General features: G+C 46.5%; 1 protein-coding gene across 1 annotated transcript in view; it reads right to left on the bottom strand.

The window, feature by feature from the left end:
• Nucleotides 1-417: 417 nt before the first annotated feature.
• The window catches only part of WHSC1L1 (Wolf-Hirschhorn syndrome candidate 1-like 1), an 82,486-nt gene continuing 67,905 nt past the window's right edge, over nt 418-14,998 (bottom strand). The window contains exons 20-23 of the mRNA XM_015414191.1: nt 4,625-4,766; nt 2,815-2,921; nt 2,283-2,487; nt 418-764 (exon numbers count right to left, since the gene is read on the bottom strand). Coding sequence (XP_015269677.1) covers nt 523-764; nt 2,283-2,487; nt 2,815-2,921; nt 4,625-4,766 — 696 coding nt within the window. The 3' untranslated portion in view covers nt 418-522. The remainder of the gene's footprint in view (nt 765-2,282; nt 2,488-2,814; nt 2,922-4,624; nt 4,767-14,998) is intronic.

The raw sequence follows: 14,998 nt of genomic DNA, 5'->3' as shown, positions 1-14,998 counted from the left end.
TTATATGAAAGGCCACTAGCGTGGGAAGAGGGCTTATTTTTCATAGTCCTAAAGCTAGACAGGGAGGAAAAAATACAGATGCAGATAGATACCAGACTGGTGTTTCTATTCCTTTTAGACACACTGACTGTAATAGAACCAAATCCTCAGAAGTCCATTAAAATTAAATAAATAAATATCTTGCTATGTTTGGTTTCTACACTCAAAGAAAACACTTTTAACACGATGTCTTTTTTTTCTTCAATGTCAGAAAGGTTTCCTCTTCCAAGAACAAAAAGAAGGCTGCCAAGAAACTTCTTTCCATCCTGTAACAGCCCGAAGCACACACTCATGGCAAACAGACAGGCCACGTATGCCACAGGCTGCTCACCACTGCTCAAGAATAGATGGTCCCTGTTTGAGTTCCACGGAGGCAGTTCCAAAGACCAAGAATGAGGGTGCCATGGCACTTAATCCAAAATCACAATGATTTGCAGTCAAGCTGGGGTGTAGGTTTGTTGGTTTTGTTTTTAAAACACAAGTTTATTCTTTTGACTCTTCCTCGGGATTTTGCTGTTCCAGTCGGCGCTTGATCTTGCTCCAATACTCTGGTGCCACCGGGGCCTTAGGATTGTGTTCAGAACAGCATGGACGTCCATCCAAGGCTGAGGCCACCAGTGCCCCTTTTTCATGATCCTTGCAATAAGAATGAGGGCAGAACTCACAGAATGAAGCTGCTGGGTTGCCACAGATGTCACACTGGTGCCAAGGACATTCCCACTTCCCTGAAGACAACAGGACAGAGTAACAGAAAAGAAGATATATTAGTGCAAGAAATAGGCAGCGGATTTCCTGTAACCAGTTATTATCCGAGAGACTCAAAGTCTCCCGGTGAGATTTCTTAATTTAAAGTATGCCTCTAGCTGTCTTACAAAACTGACTTAATAACTATACCTCTAGATTAACTTGAAGGGTCAGCTGAAACAACTGACTTGGAAGATATTCTGTGCTTTTAAAAAGAAGCTGAACAAAGAGCATCACTTATCATGAGAGAAATCCAAACATCCAAAAGAGGGATCTGAAGTGCCTCAGATACGGATGTAATGTTAAATCCCACTAATTATGTTAGGGCAAGGGAAGGAAGACAATTACACGATCAATTCATTGAAAACAAACCTTTGCTCTGCATCCAAATTATCCCATATATTAGCAAAGTGGTTGTTGAAGGGGTAAACATACTGGGAACCAAAATATTGTCAAACCCTCTTTGATCTCAGTCCGGTGACAAGACAAGCTGGAATGTCATGGTGTGGGGACAGTTAGACAAAGTTACAAAGGCAAGATTGCCAGAGACTTTCTGCAACTGATAAAGCATGCTTTCTTCTGGCTTATGTAGGCTGATCCAGACAAGATGGTAATGCTACTGGTGAGCAAGAAGTCTAACTCGGGATTTAAGGTGTCACCCATTCTGAATGGGGTTGCACCCCCTTGAAGGAACAGATATATAGTCTGGGAGTGCTCTTAGGTCCAGGCCTACTGCTGGATAAGCTGAAAGCAACTGTGGTCAGGAGTGCCTTTTATAAGCTTGAACTGGTAAACCAGTTGCGGCCTTTCCTGGGCAGAAAAGATCTGGCCACTGTGATGAATGCCCTGGTCACATCAAGGTTAGATAACTGCAATGCACCCTACACGGGGCTGCCCTTGGAAAGTGTTTGGAAACTTCAATGAGTAAAGAATGCTACAGTTAGGATGTTGACTGCAGTGGATCGTAAGGACTATATCACTCCAACCGTGGCCCATCAACACTTGCTTCTGAGCCCAACTGAAGTTTCTGGTGTTGACCTTTAAAGTCCTATATGGGCTTGGGACCTGCATACCTGAAGGACCTCCTGCTCCCATATAAATGTACCTAACTGCTACATGGGGAGCTAGATTCAAGTCCAGTACCATCTTAGAGAACAACAACATTTTGGGGGTAGACGTTTTTGAGAGTCAAAGCTCCCTACATCAGAAACCAGATATGGAGAGCTGTGCGTGGACCACCTATTTCAAGCAAAACAATGCTCTCTCTTCAAAAAGGAGAATGAGAACGAGTCAAACCAAAAGTGACATCAGTACTTAGTAATAACCAGTCATAGGAATTCTGCATAGCTCCTGCGTTACAAATATGCCTAGCCAATTTCCCACTTCAAGAATTATACAGAATCACATTTAAACAGTTACATATAATACAGCCTGCACAGAGAGCCCTGCTGATGACTGCTGAGGGAAGACCCCATCAATAGGTATCAAAAGGCACCTACCAAAGGGTGGCTGTGTCAAGTTAAGGCAGAGGAGGTGGTACGCTTTGGGACAATCTTTTTTGTCACACATGACCAGTTCACCCCCATCTCCACACTGGAAACAATTGTCCTCATGCATTTGCTTTTGCTCTGTTTTTATCTTCCGTTTCTTCTGTTTCAACTTTGCGTTCTTTGCCTTCTCTTCATTTGCTGTTGCGCATGCCGTCTGGAAGGAATCATGGAATCACAGGAATGTAAGAAATATATATATTAAAAGGGGGAGTCACCACTTAGCCTCACCGTCCTGCTGTTTCTAAGGGTTAGAGGGCAAGGGCAACTGAAGATACAGACATCCTGTAGTCACAAGTAGATAATGGTTGAAGCAGGCATTAGACACTTTGTTCCAATAACATATGGATCAAAGACCAGGAGTCTTTTTACTCCTGACCATAATGTCTCAGGAGATTTTGAGATCAGATATGACAGTAAATTGAGAGGTTCCTATTTGCAGCTGTTGGCCAGGAGGCTATTGTTTCCCCCCTTACACACTAACCTTTGGACGGACTCCCAGGAACCCACTGCAGTTATCTGCTCCACAGTGGCATTCTGTCCTGCCATTTCCCAAACAGTCCAAATTGTAGTTAAATGTTAACTCCATCCCTAGAAGTTAAAGAGAAACAGGTTACACACTATATATTTGGAAACTAAGGTCAGCACTGTACATGGCAACATTTGCTCTTGCACTTCAAAAAAGGGCAAACAAGACAAGGTCAAGTATAAGAGATGCTGGCCCCATAGGCAAATGATGAAAGCATGACTGCCCCCTTTCTTCCTCAAGACTAGGGATCTTACCAGCTACACTGGTCTTTGTGTGCCCCGTTTCTACATCAGCACATCCTCCCCTCCACACTGCTCAATCAACTCTCTAAAGGCCTCTTCACACATTATAGAAATGACAGATACACGTGTAAGCTGTGCATACCCGCAACATTTCCTGCAATATGAAAATACTAGCTTTTCACTGAACTTTGTACCCACAGTGTGCATATGAGACTGAAAGCAGCAACTGGCCATGAGAGCCACTGGCATGTATATTCAGTGGGCATGTGACAACAAAAGCAATACTGGCCTTGAAATACCTGCATGGGTACATACTGTAAGGGTGGCAAGCTTCCCATAAGCTGTACTTGCACTTCAGAAATTCATTTTCTAATTTCCCACTTCAATTTAAGTATATTTAAATTAGGGCTGTTCCTTGCTTACTACGTTCTTGCCCTATTAATCAATTAAGCCTGCATATCAGTTAAACAATACTTTGGAAGAAAAAGGTATAGCCCCCTTCCTTTTAGATGATTCATGCACGTTTTCAGTAGGTATGTTCTTTGAAGATGCCTCCCTTCTCTTTCACACAAGGGAACGTCTCATCTAAGATGCTGTCTGCCACCCTATGTTTTTGTACATTCTGGTATGAATAGTTAGCTTTTAAAAAAGGAGCCCCCAATTAATCTTGCACCAGATTTTTAAAAGCATATTAATCAAAATGTTTTAATTGATTTATCTAGGCAAATAATTAAATAGTGTCACCCTAGGTTATTTTTAACTTTATAGAGAGGGGAAAGCAGTAATTGTGCTATTAACACAGAATTCAGAAATCTATGTTCAGGATTATTTGTTTATTAGCTCCTCATCCAACAATGCATGAATTAGTTTACAGCCATTAAAAAGCAAAAACATTGTAACTAACATCAGTATCTTAAATCACCAGGAAATATAAAACAAAAACAATTCAGTATAAGCAGTAAGCAAAAATTTTCTAAACCTTAAAATACGGATACAAACTTAATAGTCAACAAAATGAAAATATACCAAAAGAACTTCACCATAGTCTGTCAATACAACTTTCTCAGCATTCCTCCCTTTGTGAGAGAATCACCACAGTAAACGATTTGCTAGGACAAATTAAGAAGATTTTCACCTGGTACCTAACCCTTGTCAGGCTAGGTGCCAGCTATGGGGAGGGCGGTCCATAAGCAAGGCACTGCCGCAGAAAAGGCCCCATCTGGTGACCCACCCATGTGCTTCAGGATGTATAGGCACACACAGCAGGTATGGATGCGAATCTTAACTGGCAAGACGATTAATACAGGAGGAGATGGTTCTTTAAGTATCCTGGTCCCAGGCAATTCTGGACATTAAAGATTAAGTACCAGAACTTTGAACTGAACCTGGAAATGAACTGGCAGCCAACAAAGCTCTTTTAGAATAAGGAAGATTTTGGGTAGCCATCTACAAACTTTAACACCTTCAGGAGGATGACAGCAAAGAAAGCTAGGAAGTAGAGATTTGCAAAGAAACATTCTTACCTGCAGGAATATCACATACAGCAAAAAGTCCAACTCGGACATCCCCATTCACTGTCCACTTCTGGGTTTCACAGTTGGGATTGCAGCTGTGGTTCATGAAACGTGAATAATTCCCCTTCGGGCCAGCATCTATTATTCGATCCTTCAGCAAGGAAACAAAAAAAAATGCAGAGTCAACAATACACTGAAGATTTACAACTAAAATTTTTAGCATAGCTACTCAGACAGGTACTTACACATACATTAATTGCCGATAATATTCTTTTTGCCTAGAAACAAGAGCTTAGGCAGAACCTTGTTCGTGGCTGCTCATGCAGAAATGACTAGCAGGAGATCAATAGAATACAGAGCCTTCTACAGTCTTACCCTGTGAAAAAGTATGATTTGGGAAGTTCCTCGATTCAGATCTCACCTCAGCCTGAAACCTGTTGCAACCCTGATCACAGAACTGCCACCAAAATGATGGTCTTGTATTGATTTCCCTCTCCTCTCCCACTGACATGTTTCATAGCATGTAGGTATGAAAAATTTGTGATACAGTATCATCGTGTTATACATGATCTTCCCTTGTCTTTCCTGGCAGCCAAGCACATTGCATGTGAGAAAACAGTGTTGCACTTTCCTGCAACTGTTGTTCATCGAGATGTCTTCTCTGCAGGCACACACTGGGACTGCGCTTGCACAGGCCAGCCACCGGAGGATCTCTTACAGCTACTGTGGTATTTTTAAGACTCCAAGGGGAGCCTCTCCCCTGCAGAGCTCATTAGAGGCTTTTTCCTGCCAAATGGTCACGGGCTTTGCAGGGAGGAGCTCCCTGTTTCCCTCCATCCTCTTGATTTCATTAATGTAACTGCATCCTATGAACTCACAGTGGGGTAGGAGTGAGGGAATGTGTACCTGCACAGAAGAAACCTCGATGAACAAGTCACAAGCAAGTGCAACACTGTTTTCACCTTCAGTCTTCTGTGCAGTCCCACATTGGGAGACTACAGAGCTCCTTTTTTTAAAAAAAATAAAGATTTTATTGACTCTCCTAAAAAGGGGAGGTGTTTCGCTTAAAAGGAAAAATGGGGGGGGGGGTATATAGTGGGAGAAAGAGAAAGCTGAGTGATATATTAACTGGTAAATTAAACTGTTAGTAATGTCCAAACATTCTTCTTAGGCTTCTTCTGTGTGTTGTCAAACATCTTTTTTCAATCCGGTCACAAGTAGTTCTATGTTAGTATGTTAGTAATGTTCCTTTGAATTTCTGTTAAAAAGTCTCTTCAGGGCGCATTCAGAACCGCTTCTTTGCGTGCTGGTTACTTTTACACTCCCGATGACGTGGAGGAGCTTCCTCTGTTTTCCTCACTTTCCAGCTTTTTTCAATCGTCCTTCGGGTTGCTGTTAACTCTTTCAGTTCATGTGCTATAAATCCTCTTCCTTTCATGCCGTTTCAGGAGGTCTCCAGCTTTGAGAATGGTATTAAATTTCAATTTCGCTTTTATCCGCTCCCAAACTCTCCGCTGGATCCTCCTCCGCAACTGTTGACTTTTATAAGCGCTTACAAGGCACTTCTCGCTGTCACAGTTCAAACTTTTCCGTTTTACACAATCCCCCGTCAGATTCTCCAGAGAAACAAAACTTTTTCATACTTCGTTTCAAATACATCAAAGGAAATCACTACTATCCGCTCAGTCCATTCCCCCCCTCCTTTTCTTTTTCGCTTATGCAGTTAGAGGAATAACCTCCTCGACTTTTTCGCTGGGGGGGGGGGAAGGGGTTTTAGTTCTTTTTCTCTGCATTTTGACAACTCACAGTTAAGCCGATCTTTTCTTTTTCCATTTTTTCGGATGGTCGCTTTATCACTCGGTGACGTCTGGTGGCTCCGCTAAACCCCGTGAAACGGGGTCGCTCACGCAGCAAGGTCCGTTGGGGCAGCGCATGGCGGGAGCCTCGGTCTCCGACCTCTCGGCTGAAAGAGAGACTCCCCCCTAGTGCGCCCTAAAGCACCCCGGATCCGAGCTCCTCCATTCCTGAGGGGCTCTTTCGGGTCTCCGCTTGCGCGGATTCCCTCCTCCACCACGGGCGGGCGAGACGACCTCGGGAGCGACCCGAGGATGCGTCTGCCATTCGCGGAAGCCAAACCGGAAGCCGGGAGACTACAGAGCTCCTTAACTTGGAGGCGGGGTGAGTTTCAGTGGAACAAAGAGTGCCACTCAACTGCTGAATCCCTTCTTGCATTCACATCCACAGAATAATGCTTGATGAAGATGTCTGATGATGAACATGTCGCTGCTTGGCAAATGTCCTCCAAGGGAGTGCCTCTCTGGAACACTGCTGAGGCTGCCTGCGCCTGAAGCGCCAGAGGACATGGTAGACTGGCCTGCTCATACCCCAACTGAACAGCTGAGAGACTATCCATCTAGAAATGGTCTGTGTTGAGGCTGGCCTCCCCCTTGAGCTACTGGAGCAGCACACAAAAAGGTGCAGGGACCGCTGGAAGCCCTTTGTTCTGTCTAGGTAAAACAATAAAGACCTCTTCACATCAAAGGAATTGAGTGTTTTTTTGGCTTCTGAGGTAGGGAGTGGAAAAAATATTGGAAGGACAATGTACTGAGCATAGTGGAAACTAGAGACCATCTTAGGTAAAAAAATGTAAACTGGGTCTCAGAACTACATGGCTAGCCTGGAACTTAATAAACAGGTGGTCAGCCTTCAAAGCTACTAACTCTCCCACTCTCCTGGCTGACATGATTGCCATCAAAAACGTGACCTTGAAAGACAAGAGTTCCTAGCTACAAGAACCTAGTGGTTCAAATGGGGCTGACATAAGTTGGGAGAGAACCACTGACAGGGACTACTGTGGCACTATAGATGGCCATGGAGGAAACAAATTAAACAACCCTTCCACAAAACTCTTGGATGCTAGGTGAGAAAACAGTGTTCTGTTCTGGATCTTGGCATGATAGGCAGGTAGAGCAGCTAAATGTACCTTAAGGGAAGAAACAGCCAGAACAGATTCTTTAAGAGATAGTAAATATTCAAATACCAGGGCAATAGGATAATTTTCCGTATGAACTCCCTGTGTCCTGGGCCAATTAGAAAAATAAGAACATAAGAGATGCCAATGTTGGATCAGGCCAAAGGCCCATCCAGTCCAACATTCTGTCACACAGTGGCCCAAAAATACCAGGTGCCATCAGGAGGTCCACCAGTGGGGCCAGGACATTAGAAGCCTTCCCACTGTTGAACCCCCCCCCCCAAGCCCCAAGAAGACAGAGCATCACTTGCCCCAGAGCCCCTATCTATTTGTTGTTGTTGTTCAGTCGCACAGTCGAGTCCGACTCTTCGCGACCCCATGGACCCGATCACGCCAGGCCTTCCGGTCTTCCGCCGTCCTCTGGAGTTTGCTTAACTTCATGTTCGTTGCATCTATGACACTGTCTAACCATCTCATCCTTTGCTGTCCCCGTCTTCTTTGACCTTCAATCTTTCCCAGCATCAGGGTCTTCTCCAGTGAGTGCTCCCTTCTCATTTAGTGGCCAAAGTATTTGAGCTTCAGTTTCATTATCTGGCCTTCTAGGGAACAGTCAGGGTTGATTTCTTTTAGGATTGACTGATTTGATCTTCTTGCAGTCCATATCTATACCTTGTGGCTAATAGCCACTGATGGACCTCTGCTCCATATGCTTATCTAATTCCCTTTTGAAGCAGTTCATGCTTGTACCCATTTACTCATATAAGACCTCCTAGTAGAAAGTCTATGGGGGTCAAGGAAGACATTGGCTATCTGGCCGGAGAACACAAACTGGGATTGTTCAGCAGCCAAGCTGTCAGCTTGAGCCTGCTTACCTCGTGCTGGACCATAGGACCCCTGTGAAGTAGGTCTGCAGCTAAGCAAAGGTATATGTAGAGGCTCTTGGATAATGATAGGAGGACCTGAAACCAGATATGTCTGGGCCAAAAAGGAGTGATCATATATACCACATGTGCTCCTCTCTGATTTTGGGCCACACCTTGTGGATAAGTGGGAATGGCAGGAAGGCATAAAATAGAGTGCCTGTCCAGCAGATTTGGAATGCATCCCCTAGAGAGAGATGATTGGTGCCAATGTTCCCTCTAAGCTGTGGAGCCTTGTGAGCAAGAATTCTACTTTGTGAGCGACTGGCATTAAAGTCGTGAGCGAGCCATTCGCCTGCTGCATAAATTAGCTTGCTCTGGAGCCATGTCTCCTGAGCTAAGACAAAAATGTGTGAGCCAGAGGCTAAAAAACTGTGAGCTAGCTCACACTAACTCAGCTTAGAGGGAACAGTGATTGGTGCATGCCATGGAACAGAATGTTGGAGCTTTCGGACTGGAGCAGGTGGCAAAAAAGTCCACTCTTGAAAAAAAAAACCACTGTTGAAAAATTGGGAGGATATTATTCTTCCCCAGAGACCATTCGTGTTCTGACTGCACCATTCTGTGCCCCCATCTGTTTATATAGGTCACTGCCATAGTATTGGCTGTAATAACCTGAATGACTTTCCCCTTGGTGAGCTCTGCAAACGAGATAAGGACATGACATATTACGTGTAACTCTAAGAGGTTAATATAAACCCCTTTCTTCTGGAGACCACACATCCTGAACGGAAAGTGACTCACAATGGGATCCCCAGCTCTGTAATGATGCACCACAGGTGACACAAAGCTGAGGCGCCCTTCCCCCAAATGGTACCCCAGCTAGAAGGTTACTATTGCACACCCATGACCCCAACTGCCATACCTAAGAACTGTGAACCTAGTATTCCTGGAAATGCACGACAGGACAAAATATACTTAAAACCCAATTCGGTAAAGGTCGCATTCATAGGCGTGCATGCGGGATTGTGGCTGTGGTAGAGGCCATCAGTCCTAACAGCTTCTGAAAGAATTATTATTTATTTATTTTATTTATACTCCGCCCTCTTCGCCAAGGAAAGGACTGATTGAAATCTGTTGTTAGACAGGCACCTAATCAGGGCTGTAGCCAGAATTTTGACTTCAGGGGCATTTAAGTAAGTTGGGGGTCACTGTGTCGGGAGCGATGAGAGAGCAGAAGTTTTTTAAAAAGCAATGAGAGAGAGAGGGCTAGAGTAGGGAGCAGACGAGCCCTGTGGCGTGCCTCGCCCACAGCCAGCCAGAGATACACTGCCAGGAGGCAGGGCAGGGCAACAGTTTGGCACAGCTGTGGCACACACATAAAATAAAATAAACTGGATGGATGGAAAGTGGGGGGCCCCCTCAGCCCCGATGCCTCACTGTAGCTATGGGCCTGCACCTAATCGACGCCTTGATGTGTAATGCTCCAGCTACTGGTAGGAAAACTTTGGCCAGAAAGGCCCTGATCTCTACCAGAAGCTCATTCCACCAGGATGGAGCCGCCACTGAGAAGGCCCTGGCCCTGGTTGCCGCCAGTCTGACGTCCCTGGTCCTGGGAGGGCTAGCCGATTTTGTGCCCCGGAACGCAGTGCTCTCTGGGGAATGTGGGGGGAAAGGTTGTCCCTCAGGTATGCTGGACCCTGACCATATAGGGCTTTAAAGGTTAAAACCAGCACCTTGAAACGAATCCAGTATGCTACTGGCAGCCAGTGTACTGCTTTCAGTACTGTCTGGATGTGCTCCCGCATGGGGATACCTATCAACAGCCTGGCTGCTGCATTCTGCACTAACTGCAGCTTCTAGATTTGAGACAAGGGCAGCCCCATGTAGAGAGCGTTACAGTAGTCCAGTCTCGAGGTGACCATCAAATGGATCACTGTTGCCAAGTCATCACGTTCGAGGAAGGGAACCAACTGCCAAACCAGTCGAAGATGGTAAAAAGCTGATCTGGCAGTGGCTGCTACTTGGGCCTCCATTGTTAAGGAAGCATCCAAGAGTACTCCCAAGCTCCTAACCTCCGGTGCTGGCACCAATGGAGCCCCATCAAAGGTCGGGAGTAGAATCCCTACCCATGGTCTGTTTTGACTTAGGCACAGGACCTCAGTCTTCGTCGGATTCAATTTCAGTCAACTCAGTCTAAGCCATCCAGCTACAGCCTGCAGTGCCTGGTCTAGATCTTCTGGTGTAGAGTCAGACTCGCCACCCAACAACAAATAGAGCTGGGTATCATCTGCATACTGGTGACACCCAAGCCCATGTCTTTGGACAATCTGGGCCAGGGGGTGCAAATAGATGTTAAACAAGTGGAGACCCGCAACAAAATGTTGCGTACTGTTGGGTCTCCACTTTTTCTCTTCCCCCCTCCTCCTAAGCGAGCCGTCGGGCCTCGCTCATCTCTCCCCCCCTCCTCCCCCTCTCCTCCGAAGCGAGCCCCGGCGGCTCCTGCCGCTCGGCCGCTCGTCTCTTCCCCCTCCCCTCCCCTCCGAAGCGACGCCCGGCAGCTTGTAGCCGCCCGGGCCTCGCTGGGCTCCGGCTGGCTGCCTGGCCGGCCAGACCGCCAGCTCCGAAGCGGCGGCGGCGAGGCCGGCAGCAGAGCGTTCTGTGCGCGCGCACAGAACGCTCTTGCACTTTCGGGGGGATTTAAAATCCCCCCGAATTTTTTTCCAACTTTTTGTATTTTTGTGCACATGTGGGGACTGGCCCACGTGTACACAAACCTCCCCCGCCCCCCCAGCTGCCCCCGGAGCGCTGATTTAGCGATCCGCACTCCGGGGGCAAGTTGGGAATTAGATATATAGATAACATCGGAGAGAGTACTGCCCCTTGGGGCACACCACACAACAGTGGATGCTTTCGGGACAGCTGATCCCCTAGTGCCACCCTTTGTCCCCGGTTCTGGAGAAAGGATGCAAGCCATTGTAAGGCGAGCCCTTGAACTCTGGTGTCGGCGAGGCGGTGGATCAGTAGCTGATGGTCGACCGTGTTGAATGCTGCCGACAGGTCCAACAACAACAGCACTGCCGATCCGCCTTGATCCAGATGCCTTTGAAGATTGTCCGTGAGGGCAACCAGTGCTGTCTCCATCCCACGTCCCATGTTAACAGTTGCAGGACTAACTCCAAAGACAACATTCTGAACTTTCTAACATTCAGAAAAAAATTCAGATCCCTCAGATTCAGGATTGGTCTAAAGCCTCCATCTTTCTTGGGTACCAGGGACAACCGTGAATAGAAACCTGGGATGGGGTCCGAGTCAGGAAACTTCTGTACTGCCCCCTTTTGGATAAGGGACAACAGCTCTTGTTTCAACTCAGGCACAAAGTTATTCAGAGCCTAATCAGGATGCTGGAGGGATGACCATTGCCAAAACTCTAACCTACACCCAAACTAACAATTGACAAAACCCAAGTGTCCTGAGTAACCTCCTGCCATTTGTCAGTACGAACAGCCAACATGTCTTTAAAGATGGTAGGTGGCTGGTCTGTTATAGACCCTAGTCAGAAAGAACCTTTTGGAGCCTGTTGTGGCTCTTTAGGAAGTGGTTGATGTTGTGAGCATAAATGTCTAATTCTGTGATTGTATCTGTGCCTGTCCTGTGTCACAGACCCTGAAAAGGGCCACTGTGTAGGATACTGTGATTAGCAAGGCTGCTGATGCGAGTCCTGAGAGTATGGTGACTGCGACTGGTGGAATCTAAATGTCTGTCAAGGCCTGCGTGGAGGGGTGGGACCTGCTGTGATGCCAAATGAATTAGCTGTTTGCTTGTTCTTATTGATTTGGGATAGAAGATCATCAGACAAGGAAGCAAATAGTGTCATTCCATCAAATGGGAGGTCTTCCACCTTCTGCTGGGTGTCAGGAGGGAGTGCAGCCAAGCATGCCTTCTAGGTATGAGTGCTGAAGCCATGCCCCTGGAGAAGGAGTCAGCGGTGTGTATGCCTGCATTAATCTGTTGCTTGGATAGGCGCATTGCTTCTGCTTGGAGAAGTTTAGCCAGAGGCTTCTTGTCTTAAGGCAGAAGCTCTAAATAAGCAGCCATCCTCTTCCTAGAGGAACAACTGGTATTCTCCCATTATTGCACTATAGTTGACAATGCGCAGGTTGAGTGCAGCAGAAGAGTAAACTTTTTTACTAACTGCATCGATTTTTTTCACCCCTCTCTATCAGCTGGTGAGGAATGCGCACCTGTATGCTGTTTTGCCTGCATCTCTTCAGCTATGATGGATGAAGTTGGAGGAAGGCAGAAAAAATAGGTATGACCTTTCTGTTGCACTCTGTATAAATTCTCCACCTTTTTGGATGCGGCAGCCTTGCCAGCTGGTTTCTGCCAGAGGGTCTTGGAGATATCAGCAATATCCTCCAGGATAGGGAAGGTGAATATACCAGGTGACTCTGCGTAGAGCTTGCCTAAGATCTTGTCTTGAGGTCTTGGGTTGCTGGAGGTCACACCTTTATTTCCAATGATTTAGCCATTTGTATCATTTGCTCTGCGTAGAGCTTCAGATCTTCATTAGGGGACCCTGAATCAGGGTTCCCTACAGGGTTAACAGGGGAAGGGTCCAATGGTAAGTCTGAGCCCAAACCAGAAGGGGAGTCAGCTCTCAAAGCCTCCTCTTTCCTCGGAATCTGAGTGCCACATAAGGGGGTGAGGAGAGATTGCAGGAGGATACCAAACTGGTGGACCCACAGTGTCACGGTTCCAGAAAAGGGGTGCCTCGGTTCTGGAGGTGCTTTTCACGATTGCCAGTCACCCCATTCTTGAGGTCTAGGAGAAGGAAAATAATAAGGGTAGCCTTGCCAAGGAGGCGGAAGCATAGAACTCTGTCACTGAGCTGGGGAGGATGGTTCCAATGATCAACTAGCTGCTGGGTCAACTAGCTGCTGGGTCAACTAGTACCCTGGGTCAGGCTCTAATTCCCCTTCTGAGAATGAATGAGCTGGGGAGGCATGTGTAAGGAGGCAGTCGGGGTGGGGAGACTCCCCTCATTCCATCAGAACCAAAGCCGACTGGGCTGGAATCGAAGAGTTAATTGATTCCGGGAACACCTTGGAACTGGAACAATGCTTCTCCTTATGTTTGGATTTGGAACAGGCTTTCTTAGACAGGGGTTCTGAGTTCTGGTGTGCAGTGTTCAGCTGAATGAACAGGCAATCAGACCTGCCGCTTCAGTTCTGTCCCTAGAGCAACAGATCCGAGGATGCTTGATGGTGGGCTCACAAGTTGTTCAGTTCTAACCAGTGATTTTGAAAGCAAGGGTTGACTGGGCTCTGCTGGGACAGATGTTTTCACTGCCAGGCTATTACAGCAAGAGAGCGCTTTCTCCCACAAGCTTGCCTTCAAGTGCACTGCTCAACCTGAGTGGGCTTTTGAAGTAAATTGGAGGCAAATCTTGCATGTGGCTGTATTATGGGCCTCACCCAAGCAGAAAAGGCAGAGGAAGTGTTCATCTGAACGGGTCATTTTTGTACTACACTGGGTACATTTTTTAAACAAAACCTTCTGCAACATTTCCCAAAGAGGGGAGAGAGCCCAGGAGCAAAGAAACTGAGAAAACTCATGAGAAAAATCAGAGCTGAAGAGAACACATCTTCACAATGCGGCGGCGAAGAAAGGACTGAGGGAAAGGGGGAGCTACTCCCTGCAGAGCATGTGATGGTTAGGCGGGAAGATGTCCTCTAATGAGCTCTGCGGGGGAGGGGCTCCCCTTGGAGTGTTAAAAATACCAGAGTAGCTGTAAGAGAGCCTCCGGTGGCTGGCCTGCACAAGCGCAGTCCTATTGTGTGCCTGCACAGAAGCCTGAAGATGAAGAGGAAGAATTCAGCAAGTGGTCGCCTCCCCCGTAAGATGGGGCATGTCTAGTTTAGTCCTCACCCACAAACTTGTTAGGTAGCCTTAAAACATTCCCTTATTCAACAACACCACCACCACCATTCCACTCGGGGAATAAAGATATAGTATTACAAATTAATAAAATAATATATGTGAAGAGCTTTGAACACTTGAAACATGCTACATAAGCTGTAGATATTATCACCACACTCTATATTAGCAAAGTGAATGCCTCATGTACAGATCCACTGTGCAGCCCATCAACTGGAGATGGTAGTGAACTGGCCCCTGCCAACATTTGTGCATGCATGCAATCATGTGTGTATGAACAGCTTAGGCGTACAGGAAAATGCTGTATTTTAAAAAAAACATATCCAGCCCTCCCACTCCAGCTGAATGAACTGCTTCATGGATACTGAAGTCTTCATGGACAATTCAGGTTCCATCAGACCTCTTCTCACATACCAAAACTGGCCTGCAGGAGATTATGGAGCAGGCAGGCTGCAAAGGGCTTATCCGATATCCTTTGCAATGCAAAGATGTGGCAGCTACTGTAGACTGCCATATCTTCTTGGAAATAGATTTCACTGACATTACATTTTTTAAAGTGAGCATGGTTAGCACATGCCTCATGGCTTGCCAGTCCATCAGTGAAACAACATC

The sequence above is a fragment of the Gekko japonicus genome, unplaced genomic scaffold (genome assembly GCF_001447785.1).
Source record: "Gekko japonicus isolate JY-2015 unplaced genomic scaffold, Gekko_japonicus_V1.1 scaffold9, whole genome shotgun sequence".
Lineage (NCBI taxonomy): Eukaryota > Metazoa > Chordata > Lepidosauria > Squamata > Gekkonidae > Gekko > Gekko japonicus.
Note: the sequence above shows the minus strand (reverse complement) of the source record. Positions and strands in the feature narration are given on the sequence as shown.